The sequence below is a fragment of the Schistocerca cancellata genome, chromosome 2, assembly GCF_023864275.1.
Source record: "Schistocerca cancellata isolate TAMUIC-IGC-003103 chromosome 2, iqSchCanc2.1, whole genome shotgun sequence".
Taxonomy (NCBI): Eukaryota; Metazoa; Arthropoda; class Insecta; order Orthoptera; family Acrididae; genus Schistocerca; species Schistocerca cancellata.
This window is the reverse complement of record NC_064627.1, coordinates 143,838,724-143,863,694: the sequence shown is the minus strand read 5'-3', so window position 1 is coordinate 143,863,694 and position 24,971 is coordinate 143,838,724. Positions and strand designations below refer to the sequence as shown.

At 42.2% G+C, this 24,971-nt stretch overlaps 1 protein-coding gene across 1 annotated transcript in view; it reads right to left on the bottom strand.

Annotated features, from left to right (window-relative positions):
* Window positions 1–4,013: 4,013 nt before the first annotated feature.
* The window catches only part of LOC126161433 (dehydrogenase/reductase SDR family member 11-like), a 37,820-nt gene continuing 16,862 nt past the window's right edge, over window positions 4,014–24,971 (bottom strand). Inside the window, exons 3-6 of the mRNA XM_049917234.1 lie at window positions 24,767–24,896; window positions 16,469–16,598; window positions 9,924–10,088; window positions 4,014–4,129 (exon numbers count right to left, since the gene is read on the bottom strand). Of these exons, the coding sequence (XP_049773191.1) occupies window positions 4,091–4,129; window positions 9,924–10,088; window positions 16,469–16,598; window positions 24,767–24,896 (464 nt within the window). The 3' untranslated portion in view covers window positions 4,014–4,090. The remainder of the gene's footprint in view (window positions 4,130–9,923; window positions 10,089–16,468; window positions 16,599–24,766; window positions 24,897–24,971) is intronic.

The following is a 24,971-nucleotide window of genomic DNA, read 5'->3' as shown; positions in this document are numbered from 1 at the left end:
TATGAGGGTGGTGGGACTACAGTTAAGTGAAACCGGTGCTTCAGTTAGAAGCGACTAGAGAGCTAACGGTGGTAGTAGTCACTTGGGAATATGTCGTTGAGGAGCCTGTAGTATAAAATCGCTAAGTAATTTCTGTGTCGCATTCTTAGTGTCAGGGTTCGAGGACTACAGTAAAGTAGCAGCGGTACACCAGATACGAGCTGCTAGACACCTGATGGTGGTATCAGTTTCTTGGAGTTATGTCAGCAGGTAGCCTGTAAGATGGAATCGCGAAGCACTTTTTGTGTCGCATCATCAGGGTGAAGGTGCTGGGCCACACTATAGTGGCAGTTGTGTATGAGTTAAGGCTACTAGTGACCTGAAAGTACTATTAGTCTCTTGGAGATACGTCGGCATTGAGCCTGTAGTATGCAAGCCATTTGCAATTTCTGTTTTGCATTGTCAGTTCAAAGCTGTGACGACTACAGTAAAGGGGCAGCGGTGCATCAGTTACAAGCTACTAGAAAACTGAGGGCTGCATTAGTCTCGGAGATATGTCGGATTTGACGCTGTAGTATGCAATCTCGGAGCAATATCTGTGTCGCATCGTTGGTGAGAGGGTGTAGCGACTACAGTAAAGAAGCTGTGGTGCGCCGGTTACAAGCTGCTACAGACCTGATGGTGTTATTAGTCTCTTGGAGATACTTCAGCAGGGAGTGTGTAGTATGCAATCGCGAAGTTATTTCCGTGTTGCTTCGTGAGTGTCAGGCTGCGGGTACTACAATGAAATGACACCAGTGCATCAGTACCATTTACGAGAAACATGCGGGCAGTATCAGTCCGCTGCGTCTTTAGTGAAGTCCCTGTACCCTAACACTTACGATGAGACACAGAAATTGCTTCACAATACTTTATTACAGCATCCCTGCTGTCGTATCTCCAAGAGACTAATACCACCCTTAGGTCTCTAGTACCTAGTAACTTATGCTCACGTGTCACTTAATGTAGTCCTTGCACCTCACACTAACGAAGCGACACAGAAATTAGTTTCCAAGGTGATTGTGGCTGCACGACGGTAATTAACAAACTTTGAACGCGGATTGGTAGTTGGAGCTACACGCATAGGACATTCCATTTCGGAAATCGTTAGGGAATTCAGTATTCGGAGATCTACAGTGTCAAGAGTGTGGCGAGAATACCACATTTCATGCATTACCTCTCGTCACGAACAACGCAGAGGCCGATGGCCTTCACTTAACGACCGAGAGCAGTGGTGTCTGCGTAGAGTTACCAGTGCTAACAGACAAGCAACACTGCGTGAAATAACTCCTGGAATGTGCTGTTAATGGTCTACAGCAGCAGATGACCGACGCGACTGCCATTGCTAACAACACGACATCGCCTGCCGCGCCTCTGTTGGGCTTGTGACCATGTCGGATGGACACTAGACGGCTGAAAAACTGTGGCCTGGTCAGATGATTCCCAATTTCAGTTGGTAAGCCCCCCCCCCCCCCCCCCCATGAACCATGGACCTTGCCGTTGGTGGGGAGGTTTGCGTGCCTCAACGATACAGATAGCCGTACCGTAGGTGCAACCACAACGGAGGGGTATCTATTGAGAGGCCAGACAAACGTGTGGTTCCTGAAGAGGGGCAGCAGCCTTTTCAGTAGTTGCAGGGGCAACAGTCTGGATGATTGACTGATCTGGCCTTGTAACACTAACCAAAACGGCCTTGCTGTGCTGGCACTGAGAACGGCTGAAAGCAAGGGGAAACTACAGCTGTAATTTTTGCCGAGGGCATGCAGCTCTGCGTCAAACCAGTCTCAGGACTGAAGACCACAACAACAACAACAGGGGTTAATGGACCCCCTCGAAGCCATGGATCCAAATTGTCAACAAGGCACTGTGCAAGCTAGTGGTGGCTCCATTATGGTGTGGTCTGTACTTACATGGAGTGGACTGACTCCTCTGGTCCAACAGAAACGATCATTGACTGGAAATGGCTACGGTCGGCTACCTGGAGACAGCTTGCAACCATTCATGGACTTCATGTTTCCAAACAACCATGGAATGCGCCATGTCACTGAGCCACAACTGTTCGCGACTGCTTTGAAGAACATTATGGACCATTCGAGAGAATAATTTGGCCACCCAGATCACCCAACGTGAATCCCATCGAACCTTTATGGGACATAATCGAGAGGTCATTTCAGTTAGTGCTCATCATCCTGCACCGACAACGCTTTCGCAATTATGGACGGCTCTAGAGGCAGCGTGGCTCAGTATTTCTGCAGAAGAGTTCCAACGACTTGTTGAGTGTTCCGGCGAAACGACAAGTGCCGGCACGAAGATCAAGAACGGTACAGCAGAGAGGGCTGTGAGACGACGTCAGGCAATAGCACGCTGACTATGACGTCACCACGACAGGAGAGGCCTCTACACGAAGAGGATAAAAGCGACGGGCCCCCTGGCCTCGGCCGCACTAACACTAGAAGAGCTGCAGTGGTATTAATGATAGCAGTGACTTGTGAACTTGTGTGATTAGCTTGCATGGAAACTGTATATATCAAAGGACATTGATTATTTGTAGGTCGCCAGTTGCTTGCGACCCATCGGAAGTTAAGCAGTGTCAGTTCAATTACTGTAATAAATTCCATTAATATGATTTGCTTGTATGTTGTCCAGTTATCCGAGAAAACAGCTTCCTACGCACCCTATACGAGACGAGTGGGCAAGATCTCACATTGAGTTCATGCCACGTCGAGATTCTGCGCTAGGCTAGGAGGTATCCCAGACTTTTATCACCTGTCTATGAGTATGTAAACAATTTGTGCATTGTACCTACTTGTGCAGGAGATGTTTCAGCTCAACTAGTAGCATCATTCTGGCAGCTTCATCAAATATCATCTGCAAAATATTACACCACAGTCATCGTTGTAGATCTACAATATCACAGGAAATGGATCTAGTGATTTTACAAATCGACCACATTACTTATTTCTCGATGCGCCGCCTCCATCAGTGTGAATGATATGTGATAAGGGCTTTTAAAAATGATTTATAGTTCTTAATTTTTCATTTTCATTCATATATACATTGGAAAACACCTTATAATGTATCAATATTTGGTGTAATTCTTTCTTTTCCGTATTAGTCAAGCTATCACCAGCTTACACATTTTCCAAAATATTGTTTTAAACCTCCCCGCAATCTGTTTCTGGACATTTTCTTCTTTATTCTTTTCAGATAAATCTACTGTTAAACAAGCCGTCCAGTATCTTAAATATAAGCTTTACCGCAGAGACAGTGAAAGTCCAATACATGGAATCGATGATGACATTCATAGATTACCTACTTTCTCTTGTCTGTTTTGTGTTAGCAGAAGAGCCAACACCGTGTTACGAATGGAGGCCGATATGAACGCGTTTTAGCTCACGCAGGCTGGCGTGAGGACGGAAGAACTATACTGACGCGAGGTCTGGAACATGACAAGGAATGAGATTTCAGAAAGCGGACGTAATTAGTTTCATACTTAACTTTAATCCATTAATGATGAACGTCGCTCTTGACGGTGCATGATTCACAATATTATCTGTTCTGAAGACATAGTAACTGAATATGGCGCCTTGCTAGGTCGTAGCAAATGACGTAGCTGAAGGCTATGCTAAACTGTCGTCTCTGCAAATAAGAGCGTTTGTAGACAGTGAACCAAGCAAAGGCGGCTGTGCAACTGGGGCGAGTGTTATGGAGTCTCTCTACACTAGACCTGCCGTGTGGCGGCGCTCGGTCTGCAATCACTGATAGTGGCGACACGCGGGTCCGATGTATACTAACGTACCGCGGTCGATTTAAAGGCTACCACCTAGCAAGTGTGGTGTCTGGCGGTGACACCACAGTCTGGAAGAAAGGTTTAGTGGTATGTATCAACTACAGCACTCAAAATTCCCTACGATAATTGAACATGATATTATGTAGTATCAGTTAGATTGGTTTATAGATAGTTTGGCTGGGTAGTAAGAAATAATACACACAGATGCACTATTTTAAAAAAAACTTTTTATTTTTTAAATATTTCCACTTACACAACAGAAGTGTACCATTGTTGTTCTCATTATTGTTGGCCAGTAGGCATAATAATTATATCGTGCACCTGCAACAAGAATTGAGATATTTAGAGCCTGCAAGTAATTCAGCTTCATATCTTTACTTATATACAGAAAAGATCTTATAGAAGGCACCTCCTCACTTCCAGGATCGGTAAGTGTGAACGTAATAATGAAGTCTCTAGGACACGTTTTCGAATAGAGCCCCAATTTTTTAGACGACCTCCATTACAGTCAGTTCACCTCCTTATTAGTGGAATCCACTCAACATTTTTTCTCCCCAGATGCCTTCAAGTAATTGGACGTAACCACAATCCTGCAGCCGTAGCAGACCTTCGTCCACAGAAAATTACTTCCAAACAAGTCATTGGATAAACAAGTAATTGGATAATAAGACATAGTAACAAGCAGCAATAGCGTAGGATACAGGTTGGATGCCCAAGGTTTTTGGAAGCCTACTGCATCTAAATAGAAAAGACAAATTGTTGATTCAGGGCAGAAAAAAGGTCAGCATCGGTTGTAGTGTCGTCTATCTTTTTTCTATATTACATATCTAGCTTTCACCTGACAAGTGCAGCTACCATCAGTGCTGTAAATACAAGTAATAAAAGAATCAGACATAGAAAGAGCACACTGATCAAGCGACATGTCACAGTCTACACAATTACAATTCCGTAATTACATACCGTTAAAAATAGAAATATAGACTGGACGTATTTATAACGACTCATATGCCAATCTAACTCAGGCATGTACAAGCATTAGTCCAACTGAGGCCGCTGTGTACAAATTCACACATGTAACCTCGGTTTACGACATACTGGGCAACCAACGCCCTCTATTTACTGCCCATGTGTAAAACAATGGGTTAAGTTGAAAGAGAATTATACATAAAAATACTGGGGATTCGTATACTATTTATAATAAAGTACACTTTTGTCTGGAGACAAAAAATTCAAAAAGCGTAATTACAAGTGTTGCCTTACTCTTAATCACGTATCTTGAAGTGCGTCAGAACATAAGACTTTGTTACATAAACCATTAGACCAGGATTAACAAGTTGATGTAAACTTTTAATTTACCAGTCTTAAGTTAATCGCATAGCCTAAATGTAAACCACAATCGCCACTGTACATGTAAGGAGACACTAGGTGATGAAATTTTGAAACAGGTGTCTTAGATGTACAGCGCATGTGGCATACAGTTAAATGTTAATAAGATGTTCATAAATCAGTTTCAAGTAACATAGATGGCATACACAGATGTTAAGAACTATATTGCAATAAATGCTGGAAACACAGCCAGCATTTTTGGTTATACCCCTTGTACTCTTTTGGTATACTGTCAGAATGTTACTATTTGGGAATGAGTCCGCCAGGTAGATTGCGTCCCTCCAGGGTCTTTACCACGCCTTCTACCCTGTTTCAAAATTTCATCACATAATGTCTCCGTATATGTACAGTGGAGTTTATGATTTACATTTAGACTATGCAGTTAAATTAATAATGGTCAACTATAATTTTACGCCGACTTTTTAATTAAATTGTTAGTCCAGTGTTATATGGAAACAAAGCTTAATATTCCTATGTACTTCCAGATAACTGATTACGTGCAAGGTAACACTTTCGCAATGATTGTTGAATTGATATGTCTCCAAACAAAATTGTATTTTATTATAATTGTTGTCTAAATTCACAGTATTTTTGTGTATATAAAAAATCCTTTTACATATGAGCTATATGATTGCTCATATGATGCTTACGTTGAATGGGTGGTTTATGGCACACCCTTTGATTGTTTCCAGTGTCTTTGTAGCATACTGAAATTTTCCGTCTGATGCACCTCCATAATTACCTTTTACTCGGACTCCCACTAACGAACAAAATCGCTTTAACGAGGATCGGATCGGTCGCCTAAGGTGAAGCAATGTCAAACGCAGCAGGTTCCACAAAAGACCGGGACTTAAATTAGCTTTTTTAGAATGGTAAGAGCTGTAGATGCAGGCAGGCCTATGAATTTCGCTATACTGTAACACAATACGCATTTCCTTCTGCTCTAGTTTCCATATGGCAGCAATGTTATCTTGTAGGACCAATTTTTTTTAGGACCGATGGAAAGGATCAGTAGGAACGGGGAGTACTGTCCAAGATGAAAGTACTCTCTAAAACTCCAAGAAGCGTCAGAATGTGGTACATGGAAGTGGGCAGCCTTCACTGTCTAAGACCACATCGAAAAATAAAATCACACTGGAAAAAAAATTAGCTACCCCCAGGAGACATCTCTCTAGTACCGTACGATACCACCTGTAGTCTGGATAATGGCCTCGCTTTGGCAAAAAAGGGAGTCTAGGTATGCCAAACATAGCTGATCCCACTCTTTGATGATGAGACACTGCTGAGCTACCAAATTGTGAAGATGTTGATTGTTACTTTCTACCCGCTTTTCCAAATACTCCAAGACATGCTGACCGCTGTTCTTCTGTGACTAAGATTGGAATTTGCAGCTCAGTACCACAACTGGACTCCACCATGTGACGACAGGTGGCCTTTTCAAATGAATCGCGTTTTATGCACCATTGGACAGATGGCCTGTACGAGCCTGCAAAAATCATCAGAAGGGTTCATGCCGGAGGAGGGAGCGTTATGGCCTAAGAAATGTTTTCCTGTTCACACTTGTACAAGTGAAAGTTGTTCTGGTCAGAGTTCAGCCTAGTTAGTTAGCTGTCGTTCCAACTCTCTTAATTAATGGACGATGATTTGCAGGGAGGCCGCGCGCTTGTACAAGTTTGAGTGAACGTTCAAAGCGTCTTAAGGTCGCTCGCTTCGTGAAGGACAGGACTAGGAAAGAAAATACACTGCCGGAAAAAAATTGGTACATGTGGAAGATCCGATGACGGCATATGACACGTGGGGGACAGCGGATATACTGATAACGGTTTCAACATAATCTGCCAACAAATAGCGTAGCAGTATAGCTACCAGAGCGACGGTTGTGTCTACCCTTTAAGGATACAGTGTACTTACGAGTATAAATGTTGGAAAAATCGAAATTTATTTATGACTTTATCAAATTCTATAGTCTTCCCTGATTACATTGATATATACATTATAGGGTTTCAAATGAAAAATTACCTATATATAGCAAAGTATAAAGTTACGGTCATGTATGGCATCACGGCCTTTTTATTTCTGTTACAGAAACCAGTATTATTTCGAAAATTACTGTGAACTTTCTGTTTCCAGCGATTATACGTGTGATACGTTGTATATGTTGGTAACAGTGCAGGTTTCTAGTGTCTTTAAATGATTATCTTTGCTAGTATTTACTTTTGTTTCAATGAACCAGTTAGTTCACGTGTTACTGAATATTTGCTGCCCAAGTGCTACATATATTTGTGGAAGTACATATCCTTTAGCGTGCGAACTACGCCACGCATCAAGAAATTCAATAAAAGGAAATTCGGTGGTAACCAGTTCACAAACAAAGCAAGCCACACTGTTGAAAGTAACCTACGTATCAGTTCTTCATGGAAGAATCTCCCACACGGCACGCCTCCTGGTGATTCCAATTTTTGTGTTAACAATCACGCTGTTTGTAGTGGATTTGTTGTTGTTGATATGGGCATCTTACCTTCTTTGATAAAGGAAGGGGCGAAACGTAAACAATGTGATGGTGAAGGCTGTCTGGAAATAACTGAACAACAAAGTAGCAGGAAGGGTTTAACATCAAAATTAGTTGTTCTGTGTAGATCCTACAATAAATCTACGTCGAAAATGACTTCGAACATTGTGCATAGTTCATATGATGTGAACCTGAAGTTAGTGTATGCAATGCGTGCAACTGTAAAAGGAAAAAAGGCTGCTCAAACGTTTTGTGGTTTGATGGACCTTCCTGCTCCACCCATTAGGTTCATCAAGTATATAAAATAATTTTAGGTGCCTTGACTGTTGGTCCAAATCGTCTATGAAACCTGCAGTAGTAGAAACTGTAAATATTAGTGCTGTTGCACTTGATGGGACATGGCAACGTCGAGGACATCGTTCCTGGAGAATGGAAAAGCTGTTGGAGTGCTTATCTAAGTACTGTCACACCTGCCATGGTCACACTTAACGACAGTTCTAAGAATTATGATGGCTACAGTGGAGGTATGGAGTGTGATTGAGTTCTGAAAATATATCAGAGATCGGTTCCCGTTTATAATGTTAAATTATATGAAGTACGTAGGCGATGGGGACGCTACAGCTTTCAATAAAATTAATGAGTTCAATGTTTATGATGATACCTTGGTAACAAAACTGGAGTGTTGTGGACATGTGCAACAGAGGATGGGTGCTACATTGAGGAAGCTACGAAGAAAAATGAAAGGAAAGTTACTATCTGATGTAAAAATCTCTGCCTGGCCGAGACAGATTGACAGAAACTGAAATAGACCTTCTTCAGAGTTATTATAGATTGGCCATTAGACGAACTACACCTCTGAATGATGTTACAGCAATGAGAAAGCTATATGGGCCACCTACTTTCATAAGTTGTCCACAGATGACCACCCTATTCACGGACTGTGCCCTAAAGAAGCAGATTCTTGGTGTGTTTACCAAAAAGCAAAAGAAAGTGGTCAAATGTACCATCATAAGCATTCTCTTCCTGAGTCTGTTATGAATGGAATAAAACCAATTTTTAGAGACCTGAGTGACTCTGTTTTGCTTAGTAAATGTCTTGATGGGGACACTCAGAATACAAATGAAATTTTCATTCATTGCATATGGGAAAGATTACCGTTTCAATGATGAAGTGATAGGAAGGTTGGAAGTCCTGAGAAATTTAGGCGTAAAATGTAGCTCTAATATGGACCATCAATTACTTGCATGTGACAGACAAAGAGTGCATGAAGCTGAAAAATTCACTGTTCAAGTTACCAAAAAAGCAAGAACTGCTAAAAGGAATGCCAAGAGGAAGCTTGAAGATGAAGAAATGCTGCAGAAATGCTTCAGGGATGTTCAGAGGCACAGTTTAATTGGAATCATATCTTCATCTGCAGTTTCCTGCAAATTGTATTTTTCAGAATTCAGGTACAAATATTTCCTGAAGTTTATAACGCGTTGCTCTAATTTTTTCTGTAACTTGAAATAGTCCATACTTATGTAGTAGAACTAAGCCTTATTGCAGAAGCAACTAAATTATAGAAAAAGTAACATTTTATTAGGAAAAAAATTATAAAAATTAAAATGTAAGATGCGATATTCTTTTATCCTTGTAATATACGTAATAGGTGAAATTAAATGGGTCTAGTACCTCAGCCATCATGTTATGCATATCTAGTAAAAATTTGGTCACCTTCAAATGTATGACATTGGATTAAATGGTACCTCAATTTGAGGAAGCATATTGGAAAAAAAATTGCATCAATTTCTTCGTAATTTTTTAAATAACCCTAAATATGTTCAAAAATATTCAAAATACTTCTAATTTGTTTAGAAAGTGTGCTGCGTTACCTGATATCAACAAAAAAATCTGTAAAACATGTACATTATAAACAGTGCCTGATAGAAATAGGTGTTGATTTTTACATAATATTGAGCCGGAAAAGAACGCTGTATCCTTAGTGGGGAATGGTCACACGCAGCGAGAAGTCTCAGTGTGGTGCAGACGTATGTATCAAGCAGTCAAACTCCTGTATTAATTTGAACGAATAGTTTCTAAACACACTCAATAAACATCTTATTACCTAGAGCACTGCGAAAATATGGATGAAATCTTGAATTACTTTGTGGTGAAATTACCAGTCTACATGGCATGTACACAAATTTACGATCTATCGATTCTATACTGCATCAGACGCACCTGTACACGAGGATGCTGAGACAACATGTAAACAACGGCTTCTGCTAAGTCTTCTGGTTGCAAGGCAGGCTGCTGCTTCAAGTTGCCAAAAAACTCATTTCCTTCTGGAGGAGCAGCCGCTATGTTTGCAGCTCCCTCAGTCCACACTAGTCCTGGAGAAACCTCCTGCAAGAAAATATATTGCACTCAAAAGTAAGTATAGTAACAGAAATTACATTTTGAAAATCTAAATTCTCTTTCCCTCTGTCTGTCTGTCTGTCTCTCTCTCTCTCTCTCTCTCCCTCCCCCGCCTTGTCCTCACATGCATGCATACATGCTCAAGGCTTATATACAGACACATTAACACCACAGATTAACTCATCAGTACACTGACAATTTTAAAATATTAAGATAAATGTCCATCAACTATCAGCGAGTGTAATTACTAGTGTGCACATGAAAGATAATGTAGATGAAGAATTTTCTGTATTTATGCTTTATCCTTACATATTACTAATGTCTCAAAGCGCTTTTTTTCTGTCCGTAAATGAATGCTTATCTCAGAACCTACTGTAGGTATTGCAATACGAGTTTCACTAGCAGAGTGAATTTCGGGGAAGATTTGTGTATATAATTTTTTACTGTTGTCTTGCTGTAGATATTTAGTGCTACCCGTACGAATCACGAATAAATCGCAAGTTTAGTTACGCCTGAACCCACACACTAACATCTGCTAACGATAACTTTCCCTTTACAGGGAGTGTAATGCAACCGACGTTGAGATCATTGTCTGATTACACAGCTGTTCGTACTGCTGCACTCTTCTGAACTCTGCATGGTGAACCAGTATCTTCCTATCTTGCAGGCTGTAGGTTGAACACAAATTTCTAAAACACTCCCAGAGCGTCCTTGCGCAACTATAGCAGGAAGATAGATCAGAACCAGTCTCACACATGTTAGACCACGTATTCGTGAAATCAGCTATAAAATTATGAGACAGTTTATGTACGCTGGGTGCATCTGCTTAGCCATTTTGTAAACATCTTCACCACAGTACCTCTCCATAGCTCCATACACAGCTATTGTTTTCGCTTGCTGCCGTCTGCACTTCGCACTTGAAAGCTGTCGACAACACTGCCAGGTGCCAGGAATTTCCTTATGTTGACTTGACTGTTGGAGTATTTTAGTGGTAAAGAATAAATGTACTTAAACTCCATGCATGATGGCGCATTTTTTTCACACAGCTCATCATATTTGCAGTCATATCTCTTGAACCGTATGTCGTACAATGATATATTTATATAAGTACATTCAGTGGCGTATGTAAATACCGTCTGCAAAATGTGTTTCGAATATGCACACATCAAAAAAAGTTTTGCATCGCCTCGATTCCGAGGGTTCCGGAACCTGCACAGAAAACTGGAATAGAGATCAACATAAAGATCATTTCCACTCTTTTTATTGCTCATGAAAACCACACATTGCATGTTGTATCATGACACTGCGAGACTTTCAAGGGGGTGGTACAAATTGTACACTCCGGTACCTCTAATACCAAGTAGCACGTCCTCTTGCATTGATGCAAGCCTGTATTCGTCGTGGCATACTACCCACAAGTTCATCAAGGCACTGTTCGTGAAGATTGTTCCACTCCTCAACGGCGATTCGGCGTAGATCCCTCAGAATGGTTGGTGGGTCACGTCGCCCATAAACAGCCCTTTTCAATCTATCCCAGGCATGTTCTATAGGGTTCATGTCTGGAGAACATGCTGACCACTCTAGTCGAGCGATGTGGTTATCCTAAAGCAAGTCATTCACAAGATGTGCACAATGGGGGGGGGGGGAGGGGGCGGTGAATTGTTATCCATGAAGACGAATGTCTCGCCAATATTCTGCTGATATGGTTGCACTATGGGTCGGGAGTGGCATTAACGTATCGTACAGCCGTTACGGCGCCTTCCATGACCACCAGCAGCGTATGTCGGCTCCACATAATGCCTCCCCAATACAGGAGAGAACTTCCACCTTGCTGCACTCGCTGGGCAGTGTGTCTAAGGCGTTCAGCCTGACCGGGTTGCCTCCAAACACGTCTCCGACACTTGTCTGGTTGAAGGCATATGCGACACTCATCGGTGAAGAGAACTTGTCGCCAATCCTGAGCGGTCCATTCGGCATGTTGTTGGGCCCATCTGTACCGCGCTGCATGGTGTCGTGGTTGCAAACAAGGACCTCGCCATGGACGTCTGGAGTGAAGTTCTGCATCATGCAGCCTACTGCGCTCAGTTTGAGTCGCAACACGACGTCCTGTGGCTTTACGAAAAGCATTAATCAGCATGGTGGCGTTGCTGTCAGGCTTCCTCCGAGCCATAATCCGGAGGTAGCGGTCATCCACTGCAGTAGTAGCCCTTGGGAGGCCTGATCGAGGCATCTCATCGACAGTTCCTGTCTCTCTGTATCTCCTCCATGTCCGAACAACATCGCTTTGGTTCACTCAAGACGCCTGGACACTTCCCTTGTTGAGAGCCCTTCCTGGCACAAACTAACAATTCGGACGCGATCAAACCGCGGTATTGCCCGGCCATTTGGTTTAGGAGGAGATGTGGGATATACACACACACATAATACATTTTTATAACGTGTGGGTGTTAATGTACAGGGTGTTTCAGAAGTGATGATCAATAACTGACATATGGAAAGTACTGGCCAAAAGTAGCTAAAACGCTCCAATTAACATGGGTCCTCAAATCGACCGTTGTCGAGATACAACAGATTTTCTGGTGCAGTTCATCTGTGTCTAGAAACATACGGCATCTCTAAACCTAAAAGTGGGTGTTCGAAATGTTGTTCATGCACCTGAATGCAACACTCAACTTGTCTCTCAACTGAGTTGCGAATCCTCTCAGGCAGTCCTGGTGAATTCTGTAAACGCTGGAAGGCTGCTTCATTCCACATGTTTAAGGGCTGGTTCAGTGGGACAGCGTCATTCAAGTACATTCCGCAGAAAACACAAGTACTGCTGTCCAGTTAGTCTCTGTGGTAGAAAGTGTGGTCCAGTTACGCGTTCTCCGTGCAGTCCTGTCCAGATAAATAACGCTGCTGATGTCGTGTGTGCTGCACTAGGATTGACATCGGCACAAATGTGACAATTATGATAGTTAAAAATAGCATTTGTAGACTTAGAGAAAGCTTGTGACAATGTTGACTGGAATACTCTCTTTCAAATTCTAAAGGTGGCAGGGGTAAAATACAGGGAGCGAAAGGCTATTTACAATTTGTACAGAAAACAGATGGTAGTTATAAGAGTCGAGGGACATGGAAGGGAAGCAGTGGTTGGGAAGGGAGTGAGACAGGGTTGTAGCCTCTCCCCGATGTTATTCAATCTGTATATTGAGCAAGCAGTGAAGGAAACAAAGCAAAATTCAGAGTAGGTATTAATATCCATGGAGAAGAAATAAAAACATTGAGCTTCGCAGAAGACATTGCAATTCTGTCAGCAACAGCAAAGGACTTGCAAGAGCAGTTAAACGGAATGGACAGTGTCTTGAAAGGAGGATATAAGATGAACATCAACAAAAGCAAAACGAGGATAATGGAATGTAGTCGAATTAAGTCGAGTGATGCTGAGGGAATTAAATTAGGAAATGAGACGCCTAAAGTAGTAAAGGAGTTTTGCTATTTGCGGAGCAAAATAACTGATGATGGTCGAAGTAGAGAGAATATAAAAAGTAGACTGGCAATGGCTAGGAAAGCGTTTCTGAAGAAGAGAAATTTGTTAACATCGAGTATAGATTTAAGTGTCAGGAAGTCGTTTCTGAAAGTATTTGTATGGAGTGTAGCCATGTATGGAAGTCAAACATGGACGATGACTGGTTTGGACACGAAGAGAATAGCAGCTTTCGAAATGTGGTGCTACAGAAGAATGCTGAAGATTAGATGGGTAGATCATATAACTAATGAGGAGGTATTGAATAGGATTGGGGAGAAGAGAAGTTTGTGGCACAACTTGACTAGAAGAAGGGATCGGTTGGTAGGACATGTTCTGAGGCATCAAGAGAGCACCAATTTAGTATTGGAGGGCAGCGTGGAGGGTAAAAATAATAGAGGGAGACCAAGAGATGAATACACTAAACAGATTCAGAAGGATGTAGGTTGGGGTAGGTACTGGGAGATGAAGAAACGTGCACAGGATAGAGTAGCATGGAAAGCTGCATCAAACCAGTCTCAGGACTGAAGACCACAACAACAACAACACAAAAATACCGTCATGGGGAAATCCAGCCGTATCCGTTAACAGAATACTCCTTACAAATAGGGTATTGAGAGTACGCTGTTGTAGCAGCCGTTGGCAGAAATTCTCTCTAGGAGAGAAAACAGTATTGTTGAGGGCTTTCATTCGCTTGAGATGATATAGATAGAGTAGCTGCTGATGTAAAATTCGCCACACACTTCTATGAATCAGGACACGCCCTTGGGTAGCAATCCTCCTTGTTGAAGTATCCGGACGTTCATGTACAATGCGTAACACCCTTTCCGCAAGATCGGGTGCTACCAATCTGGGTCGACCTTCTCGTACATCGTGTGTGAAACTCCTGGTTTCTGTAAGGCACTAACCGGCTAAATGTACGCCTGTCTGGGTGAGGAACAGCTCCTTCATATAATCGTGCAGCCTCAAGGGCGCTGCTATTCGCTTTGCCATACATGAAGTACATGTCAGCGTACTCTTCATTCGTGTACCCTCTGTGTATGGTGCCTTCACGTTCGTAACTGATTATGAGGCCGTAACGGCACAGTACATGGAGGGGGGGAAGGGAAGTGGTTGCGCATGTGTAAACAGATAGTCGATCCCAAACATTGAGATACCAACCTAAATATCCAGGGCCGTGCAGTTGGTTCCCAACTCGAACTAAAGCAATACCTCTGCAGTGCTTGATCTGCTGACCCATGTTTATTCGGGCTTATTAGTTACTTCTGGCCCGTTTTTTTTCATGCCTGAATTATTGACCATCACTTCTGAAACACCCTGTATATCCATTTTTCAGATAGGCTTTTCTCGCAATATCCAGTATGCATTGCACCGTATATTCTCTCTACTTTGGACATCGTCTATTATTTTGCCACCCAAAGAGCAAAACCTAGGTACAACTATTAATGTTTCATTTCGTAATCAAATTCTATTAGTATCACCAGATTTAATTGAATTACACCCTATTAACTTTGTTTTTCTTTTATTGGTGCTCACCATTTGGCTTCTTTTCAAGAAATGATCCATTCCACTCATTGGATCTTCCAAGCCCGTCGCCATCTCTGACACAATTACGATGCCATTGGCAACGCTTTTATTTCTCCTCCATTAAATTTTAATTTAGATTTCACATTTCTCCTTGCTTTCCTTTGGTGATTCTTCGCTGTAGCGATTGGTAACTCTGGAGATAACACACAAACCTCTCACTCTCTTCGCAACCACTGCTTCCTTGCCATGTCTCGTTTCTGGAATAGTATAGCAACTAATTTGTATCATACTACGGAACCTCAACCCTATAAATCATGTTTGGGATACCCACTATAGCTGTATTGAGTTCCTCATAGCCCCCACGTCAGTTAACCTTTGTAGAACAAATGGCATTCATTTTGCATGGAGCACATAGAGATCATAAGTAACACCATGGGTGGAAAATTTTCTGGGTGTTATCAAAATCTCTATTGGCCTCATTTGACCTGTACTACAGTAATTTGTATGTGGCAAAGACGCACTATACTAAAACATTGATTCTTCATCTGGAACTGTCTTTCATGGCGTTATTGATCACATTGATGTGTCTTACACTTTGGTTACGGGCATTCTGTTCGACCTGTAAGTCTTTTAATTACATTTTATGTTAATTAAAGGTTGAGGGGACAGAAAGGAAAGGAGCTAGTGATGGCAGCTGCACAGGAACTTTATTCAGAATCAGCGGCAACGAACGAAAATGGTGCCCGACCAGGATTCGAACCCAGGATCTCGTGCTTACTAGGCAATTGCGTTAACCACTGCGCCATCCGGACACAGCGTTCAGAGCAATTACGCAGAATATCTCGGCACGTCTCTCAACCAACCCACCTATCCGCAGTCAACGTCCATGCCCTCTGTTTGATTCCCACAGGAGGCCGAACAGAATTGTGCATCCTCACACTGCACATCGAAGTGAATCAATTATATGAAGGCGTAGCGTCTGTTCCGCATAAAATTCCCATGCAGCTGATGCCAATAGTTACTTCCCTTTCCTTTACTTTCCTATCTACCTCCTCCACCTTCACTTTAAGTAAGATTTATCATGGTTGAGGGTTCCGCATGGTGTCTGTTCTTTCCGACATATCCGAAAGAACAGACACCTTGTATTCATGTGTTTTAATTGTACTTGTGATTTTTTGGATAACTGGAATGTAAGTAGTCAGAAAATTTACGAAAAATAGGCTGAATGAAAGTACAGAGTCATAACAATGATGATATGGAAGTATCACTATCGAGAAGGAGTTAGCACACCCCTGCTGGTCCGTTAGACATGTGTCACACACAATGGATGACTTACCCCAACTCGTATCTTGCTGCCCTTGGCGACCAGGTCTTTCCTCAGCCCTTCGAGGAGTATTTTGACGGCATGCTTGCTGGAGCTGTACATCGCCAAACCGTCTATAAACGGTGGTACGTGTCCCGCAACACTGAAAATTACAGAATAGTTTACAATATTAGAAAAATGCTGCAACATCACAGATGAGTAGCACATCAGTAAATGAGGCCCAATTTTGGATGATTAAACTCAAGTAATAATATACCAGTGAAACATACGTCTGCTGAATGAGATTTTCACTCTGCAGCGGAGTGTGCGCTGATATGAAACTTCCTGGCAGATTAAAACTGTGTGCCCGACCGAGACTCGAATTCGGGGACCTTTGCCTTTCGCGGGAAAGTGCTCTACCATCTGAGCTACCGAAGCACGACTCACGCCCGGTACTCACAGCTTTACTTCTGCCAGTATCTGCTCTCCTACCTTCCAAACTTTACAGAAGCTCTCCTGCGAACCTAAGCCATGTCTCCGCTGTATCCTTTCTTTCAGGAGTGCTAGTTCTGCCAGGTTCGCAGGAGAGCTTCTGTAAAGTTTGGAAGGTAGGAGAGCAGATACTGGCAGAAGTAAAGCTGTGATTACCGGGCGTGAGTCGTGCTTCGGTAGCTCAGATGGCAGAGCACTTTCCCGCGAAAGGCAAAGGTCCCGAGTTCGAGTCTCGGTCGGGCACACAGTTTTAATCTGCCAGGAAGTTTCATACGTCTGCTATTTGTTGCCTATTTCGTAATGTGCTTCTTCACCACTCATCTACGCAATCTTTCTTCTACTCCTCCTTTTCCTATCTGAGTATAATTTTCTTACTTTAGTTTACTTTACATGTGGCAAGGGCCTTATCGACCATACGCCTGCTCTATGAGCCTCTTCCACTTCTGCCTGTCCAATGCACTGTTTGTCCAGTTGCTGTTGCTGTTCATCCTAGTTGTGTCCTCCCGAATGGTATCTCGCCATCTGATTCTGGGTCTCCCTCTTCCTCTCGTTCCATCTATTGTTCTGCTGAATGCCATTCTAGGTAGTGTATTCTCTGTCATTCTTGCTATATGACCTGCTCAATTCAACCTTCTCTTGAGCACTTCGACGATGTTACGGTGTTTGTACAGCCCTCTTAATTCTTCATTTCTTGTTATTCTCCATTGTATGTTATTTTCGTCGTATACAGGTCCAAAAATTTCCCTTAGTACTTTTCTTTCGAATATTATCAGTTTTTCTTCATCTATCTTTCTAAACATTAGTGTTTCACATCCCTATAACATCACAGGTATAATGGTCGATTGATATAAGCGGATTTTGAAGTTACTGCTAAGTGATCTTTTTCTTAGAATTTTGACGAAACTAAAAATTGTTTTGTTTGCTGTTGATAACCGGGCGTCTGTTTCTATATCTGTTCTGTTGTTATTAATAAAAAGACTTCCTAAGTACTTGAAGTGGTCAACAGTCTTGAAATTGCATCCATCTGCAGTCAGAGGTGCATCTTTTCTGGTTTTATTACTTATGGGCAGTTGTTCTCTCTTTTCTTCATTAACATATAATCCTGTTTTCTCAGCAATTTTGTAGTAATTTTGCATCATTCTGATTAATTCTCTTTTGGAACTACTTATTAGTGCTACATCATCTGCATAGGCAAGTCTTGTAATGTTCACATCCTGTAGCTGGATCCCTTGTGGACTGGTTTTAGAAAATTCTCTATCGACCTTCTCTAGGACAAGGTTCAAAAATAGGTGTAATGGCATCCCCTTGTCTCAGTCCAGTGTACACCTTAAAATCTTCAGTTTCTCCTACCGGTGTCTTTATGCGACATAAAGTTTCATCTATACACATTTTAACTAATCTGATTAATTTTGATGGTATTTTAAACCCCTTCATTATATTTAGGAGAGTCTATCGGTGTATGCTATCATAGCCCTTTTTAAAATCTACGAATAATATGTGAACATCTACACTGAATTCCCACGCCTTCTCAGTTACTTGTCTTAGGGTGAATATCTAATGTGGATCTATTTCTGCGGAAACGGCATTGGTAGTCCCCAATCAGTTTTTCTGTTATTAGTATCAGCCTGTTTAGTAGGCAGCTCGATAATATTTTGTAGGTGACTGTAATTTTCTACTTTCCTTAAATTGGAACCAGCGCATTAATCAGTACTAATGATTTGCCGTATTACATTTGACTAATTGTAGGCAATGCTATTAAGCTTCGTGGCCTTAGTATTTCATACCACCGACATTAATAAATTCCATGTACTTCACGTTAAACTTCTGTCATATTTTCCAGTGGATACTTTTGTATTCCACCAGATAGCAATCATCAAATGTTCATACACCGAACCAGGATCATCCTCACTGACTTCTGAAAGTAATGACTCCGACACAGTGTCATAATGAGACCGAAATTCCCTGTGACAACAACGTTGTGCAAGATGCTACCGGTCTCTTTGGTGCATCAAATTACAGTAAAAACTCGGGTTTTCTGTCATTACCTCCAGCATATTCACCGTAAGTAACTGCCTGTTGACGAGCCAAAAAGGCTGTCAACACTTCATACGCGTCATAGTTGCACACGGTGCAGTAACATTAATGCGATCACCTGTCAAAAGCCTGAATAATCACCTGCTGCAGAGCGGACCGCTTCGGGACGTGCAGGAATAGAGTGAGACTCTAGAAGGTACTGACTGGGGTATGGAGCCGTGTCGACTTCAGTGCCGTGTCCAGCTGCGCTAGGATTCTCGGAGTGGGATCCATGGAGCGAACAGCCCGATCGAGGTGGTCCCGTAGATTCTAGATTATGTTTCAATCCGGAGGGGTTCGATGGCCGAGGGAGTACGATAAATTCATCCTGATGCTTCTCGAACCACGCCCGTACACTACGGGCTGTGCGACACGTTGCATTGTCGTACTGATAGATGCCATTGTGCTCACGAAAAACAAACCACATATAGCGATTCTAGGATGGCTGCCGATACTTGTGTTAATTCATTGTGCCTTCCAGAATGATGATATCGCCCAAGGAATGCCACGAGAAACATTTCCCAGACCATAGCGCCTGCAGGGTGTTTGCTTTCAGACGTTTCATGTCGTACACGTCAAGGGCGATCTGATTGATAGAACACAAAACGTGGTTGGTCCGAAAAGGCCACCAGTCGCCACTTAGTGGACTCCCAGTTCGGCACAGGCGTGCCAATGCCAGCCTTCGTCGGCGATGGACAGCAGTCTGAGTGGGTGCATGAACCGCGCGCCTGTTACGGACTCCCACATGCAACAACGTCTGCTGAATGTTCGTTGAGGAGACACTGTTGGTAACCCCTTGGCTCATCTAGCAAATCACTTGATCAACAGTCGCACATCCAGTCGCTTATACATAAATCCATTTGCCTCTGTCATCTGTGGCCCATAGCGCAACACAGTTGCCTCGATGCAAGGTTTTGGATAGCGCCATTTTGCCATGCACGGTTTACTCTAACCACGGAGGAAGACAAACAATTTAAAAATTTAGCCGTTTCGGAAATGCTTCCACCCTTGGCCCGAAAGTCCATGATTGTGCCACTTTGGACGTCAGGCAAAACTCGTCGTTTCCGCATTACGCCACGCTTTATATACCCTCCAGTGCCAGAGCTGCCAGCTGCCGCCTGTGAGTTGTTATTGCGTTGCGCGCTGACGTCGAACATGAACTATTGTTGACTGGACCGTGTAATTACTGTTATAGTTGCTTCTGCTTTGGTCAAACTTCCAAGTTCTCTATTCACTGTGACCCGTTATACTGTCCGATATCACCACTACCAAGATTCCACACAATGAGGGTTTTACGTACCTTCTATTCCAATAACAAAGAAAGCAAATGTTGACAGATGTGCAAATTACAGAACTATCAGTTTAATAGGTCACAGCTGCAAAATACTAACGCGAATTCTTTACAGACGAATGGAAAAACTGGTAGAAGCCGACCTCGGCGAAGATCAGTTTGGATTCGGTAGAAATATTGGAACCCGTGAGGCAATACTGACCTTACGACTTATCTTAGAAGAAAGATTAAGGAAAGGCAAACCTACGTTTCTCGCTTTTGTAGACATAGACAAAGCTTTCGACAATGTTGACTGGAATACTCTCTTACAAATTCTAAAGGTTTCAGGGGTAAAATACAGGGAGCGAAAGGCTATTTACAATTTGTACAGAAACCAGATGGCAGTTATAAGAGTCGAGGGGCATGAAAGGGAAGCAGTGGTTGAGAAGGGAGTGAGACAGGGTTGTAGCCTCTTCCCAATGTTATTCAATCTGTATATTGAGCAAGCAGTAAAGGAAACAAAAGAAAAATTCGGAGTAGGTATTAAAATCCATGGAGAAGAAATAATAACTTTGAGGTTCTCCGATGACATTGTAATTACGTCAGAGACAGCAAAGGACTTGGAAGAGCAGTTGAACGGATTGGACAGTGTCTTGAAAGGTGGATATAAGATGAACATCAACAAAAGCAAAACGAGGATAATGGAATCTAGTCGAATTAAGTAGGGTGATGCGGAGGGAATTAGATTAGGAAATGAGACACTTAAGGTAGTAAATGAGTTTTGCAATTTGGGGAGCAAAATAACTGATGATAGTCGAAGTAGAGAGGATATAAAATGTAGACTGGCAAAGGCAAGGAAAGCGTTTCTGAAGAAAGGAAATTTTTTAACATCGAGTATAGATTCAAGTGTCAGGAAGTCGTTTCTGAAAGTATTTGTATGGAGTGTAGCCATGTATGGAAGTGAAATATGGACGATAAATAGTTTGGACAAGAAGAGAATAGAAGCTTTCGAAATGTGGTGCTACAGAAGAATGCTGAAGATTAGATGGGTAGATCATATAACTAATGAGGAGGTATTGAACAGAGTTGGGGAGGAGTTTGTGGCGCAGCTTGACAAGAAGAAGGGACCGGTTGGCAGGACATGTTCTGAGGCGTCAAGCGACCACAAATTTAGCATTGGAGGGCAGCGTGGAGGGTAAAAATCGTAGAGGGAGACCAATAGATGAATACACTACGCAGATTCAGAAGGATGTAGGTTGCGGTAAGTACTGGGAGATGAAGAAGCTTGCACAGGGTAGAGTAGCATGGAGAGCTGCATCAAACCAGTCTCAGGAATGAAGACAACAACAACATGTTAGCACTAATAACTGAGGCGCCATCCTCCTGTCTAGCGGTTAAACATTGCCTTTGAACTGGCTTAAAAGACATAATAGGACGGGTAAAAACTGATTGCATCAATATAACAATCAAAATTTTGCATTACATTCTCTGTTTTAGTGAGCCAGACGCCGATCAGTTTGGGTTTAGAAAACTAAAAGGCACGAGAGAGGTAATTCTGACCTTGCGGTTAATAATGGAAGCAAGACTAAAGAAAAATCAAGACACATTCATACGATTCGTTGACCTGGAAAAAGCGTTCGACATTGTAAAATTGTTGTACAAGACGTTCGAAAGTCTGCAAAAAGTAGCGGTAAGACAGGTTTATATATAATATGTACAACAGCCAAGAGGGAATACTAAGAGTGGGCGACCAAGAACGAAGTGCTCGTATTAAAAAGGGTGTAAGACAAGGATGTCGCTTTTCACCCTTACTGTTCAATCTTTACATCGAGCAAGCAATGATGGAAATAAAAGAAAGGTTCGGGAATGGAATTAAAATTCAAGGTGAAAGGATATCAAAATTACGATTCGCTGATGACTTGCTACCTTGAGTGACATTGAAGAAGAATTACATGATCTGCTGAACGGAATGAACAGTCTAATGAGTACAGAGTATGGGTTGAAAGTAAATCGAAGAAAGACGAAGGTAATGAGAAGTAACAGAAACGAGATCAGCGAGAAACTTAACATCAGGATTGATGGTCACGAAGTAGATGAAGTTAAGGAATTCTGCTATCTAGGTAGTAATATAATGAATGACGGACGGAGCAAGGAGGACATCAAAACCAGACTAGAAATGGCAAAAGAGGATTCCTGGCCAAGAGAAGTCTATTAATATAAAAAAAATGGTTCAAATGGCTCTCAGCACTATGGGACTTAACATATGAGGTCATCAGTCCCCTAGACTTAGAACTACTTAAACCTAACTAACCTAAGGACATCACACACATCCATGCCCGAGGCAGTATTCGAATCTGCAACCGTAGCAGCAGTGCTACTAATATGAAATATCGCCCTTAATTTGAGGAAGAAACTTCTGAGAATGTACGTCTGGAGTACAGCATTGTATGGTAGTGAAACACGTACTTTGGGAATACCGGAACAGAAGAGAATCGAAGCAATTGAGATGTCGTGCTACAGACTAATGTTGAAAATTAGGTGTACTGATCTGGTAATGAATGAGGAGATCCTGCACAGATTCGGAGAGGAAAGGAACATGTGGAAAACTCTGGTAAGGAGAAGGGACAGGATGATAGGACATCCGTTAAGACATGAGGGAATGACTTCCGTGGTACTAGAGGGAGCTGTAGAGGGCAAAAACTGTAGAGGAAGACAGAGATTGCAATACATCCAGCAAATAATTAAGGACGTAGGTTGCAAATGCTACTCTGAGATGAAAAGATTAGCACAGGAGAGGAATTCGTGGCGGGCCGCATCAAACCAGTCAGAAGACCGATGAAAAAAAAAGTGTGACACCATAGAGCACAAGCACTCAGCACAGTGCACTTCTCTTTACACATGTACCTTAGATTGACCGATAAAATACAGAGTGACAGTACGTGATAAGATTTATGCAACTCACCTCGGCTAGTGCGTATATTTGTTGAGCTCTGCCGTATTTTAATCCTCTTTGACGATTTTCAATTGAGAAAACTATATAGTTATTTACAGGTGAGCCTGTCCAGTTTTGATTAATCCTTCTTTTTGGAGGCTTTTCTTGTATGGATTACTAAACACGTTTTTGCGCGTTTAGAGAGTGGTACGTGCTTCTCTCTGACACTTCTCCATGAGATGATTGGTGCTGCTATCTCGCACTTATTGGCAACAGGTACTCACTAGGTGTGAGAAGCACAGTAAGATGTTCTTCACACCTTCGCAAAAGCAGTACCAAAACTATGGCTGCTGGACTGCAAGCTATTAGATTGTGTTTCGGCTGCCCCGAGCGATGTCGTCTTATGCACCCCGCAATGTTACACCCGGCCTTCGAAAACCAAGCGTGCGATTTTCATATTCTCTCGCCAGCTGCACTCAAACCATTAACCATACAGAAAAATGAACACTATCGTTTTGTAGGAAATTTAAAGGAGTAATATTTTGTACTGGGCCACGTTTTCGCTGGAGGTCGCAGTTCTTAAAGAGAAACGTTCAAAAGTGACCTTCAAACGCAACTAACCCCCAAACCCATCCCTCACCACTCAGGATTTCTAGCATGTTTTTCGTGACACTCCGCTACCACTACCGCCACCACTGTACAAAAATTTCTGAACTTTTCCCGAAATTCGACCTTTTTTGGAGTCTTTTGATTGGGTTACTGAGCCACCAGCACATTCTCCTACTTTGTTAACGTTATTAATTTAAACGTTCCGCAAGGGTAATGAAAGAAACTGAGTTTTGTAAACGTTACACTAAAACTCATTACGTTGACAATTCGATCCAGACAAAACCTTTACAAGCATAGCAGTTTCTCAGTCAAAAGGACCTGATTAATAAAACAATGTAATTGTTTATTTTAAGCTGTTAAAAGTCACAAGACTTTTAGTTAAAATTACACAAACGTCAGTTTTACAATTTGTAAGTGCTTCACTACATCGGTGGCGTAATGTTTCACTACACCGGTGGCGTAATAAGGCCAATCATTGAAGACCATAAAAAAGGTCAAATGTGGGAAATAATTCGTGCAGTCGCAAATTTTTATACCGTGGTAGGAGGGGGTGCCATGAACAATATACTAGAAACGATGACCAGTAGTGGTTGAGTGTGGGAATTGGGATGCGCTTCAAGGTCATTTTCGTACGTTTTTCTTAAATAACTCGAAAACCACGGCCTCCATGGAAAAGTATTCCAGCACAGAATTGAATGACATTAAATTTCTTACACAAAGGTACTACTAATTTTTTTCTGTACGACTACTAGCTTGCACTAAGCAAGCGAGAGAATATGAAAATCTTGCACATGGTTGTTGACAGCCAGATTTAACACCGCGGGCTGTATAAAACAACATCGGTAGGGGCAGCTTAATCGCACTGTGTAACTACAGAAACAACATTGCCAGTTGAAATACAGAAATGGATGAAACTATAAGCACGATGCTGGCACAGGACCGGCCACAGACCCACCTGTTGATGTGGATGATGAAGCCGTCGTCGACACCTCTCTTCAGCATGTCCTGCACGGCCTCCCTGGTGCAGATGCTCAGACCCAGCACGTTCACGTCCAGGATGCTCTTCCAGTCTTTCGTCTTGCCGTCTGTTCATGAAAACAGACAGACGACACAAGAATCGTTACCGTTTTTTAAAAGTCAGGAAACTTACATCAAGAAAC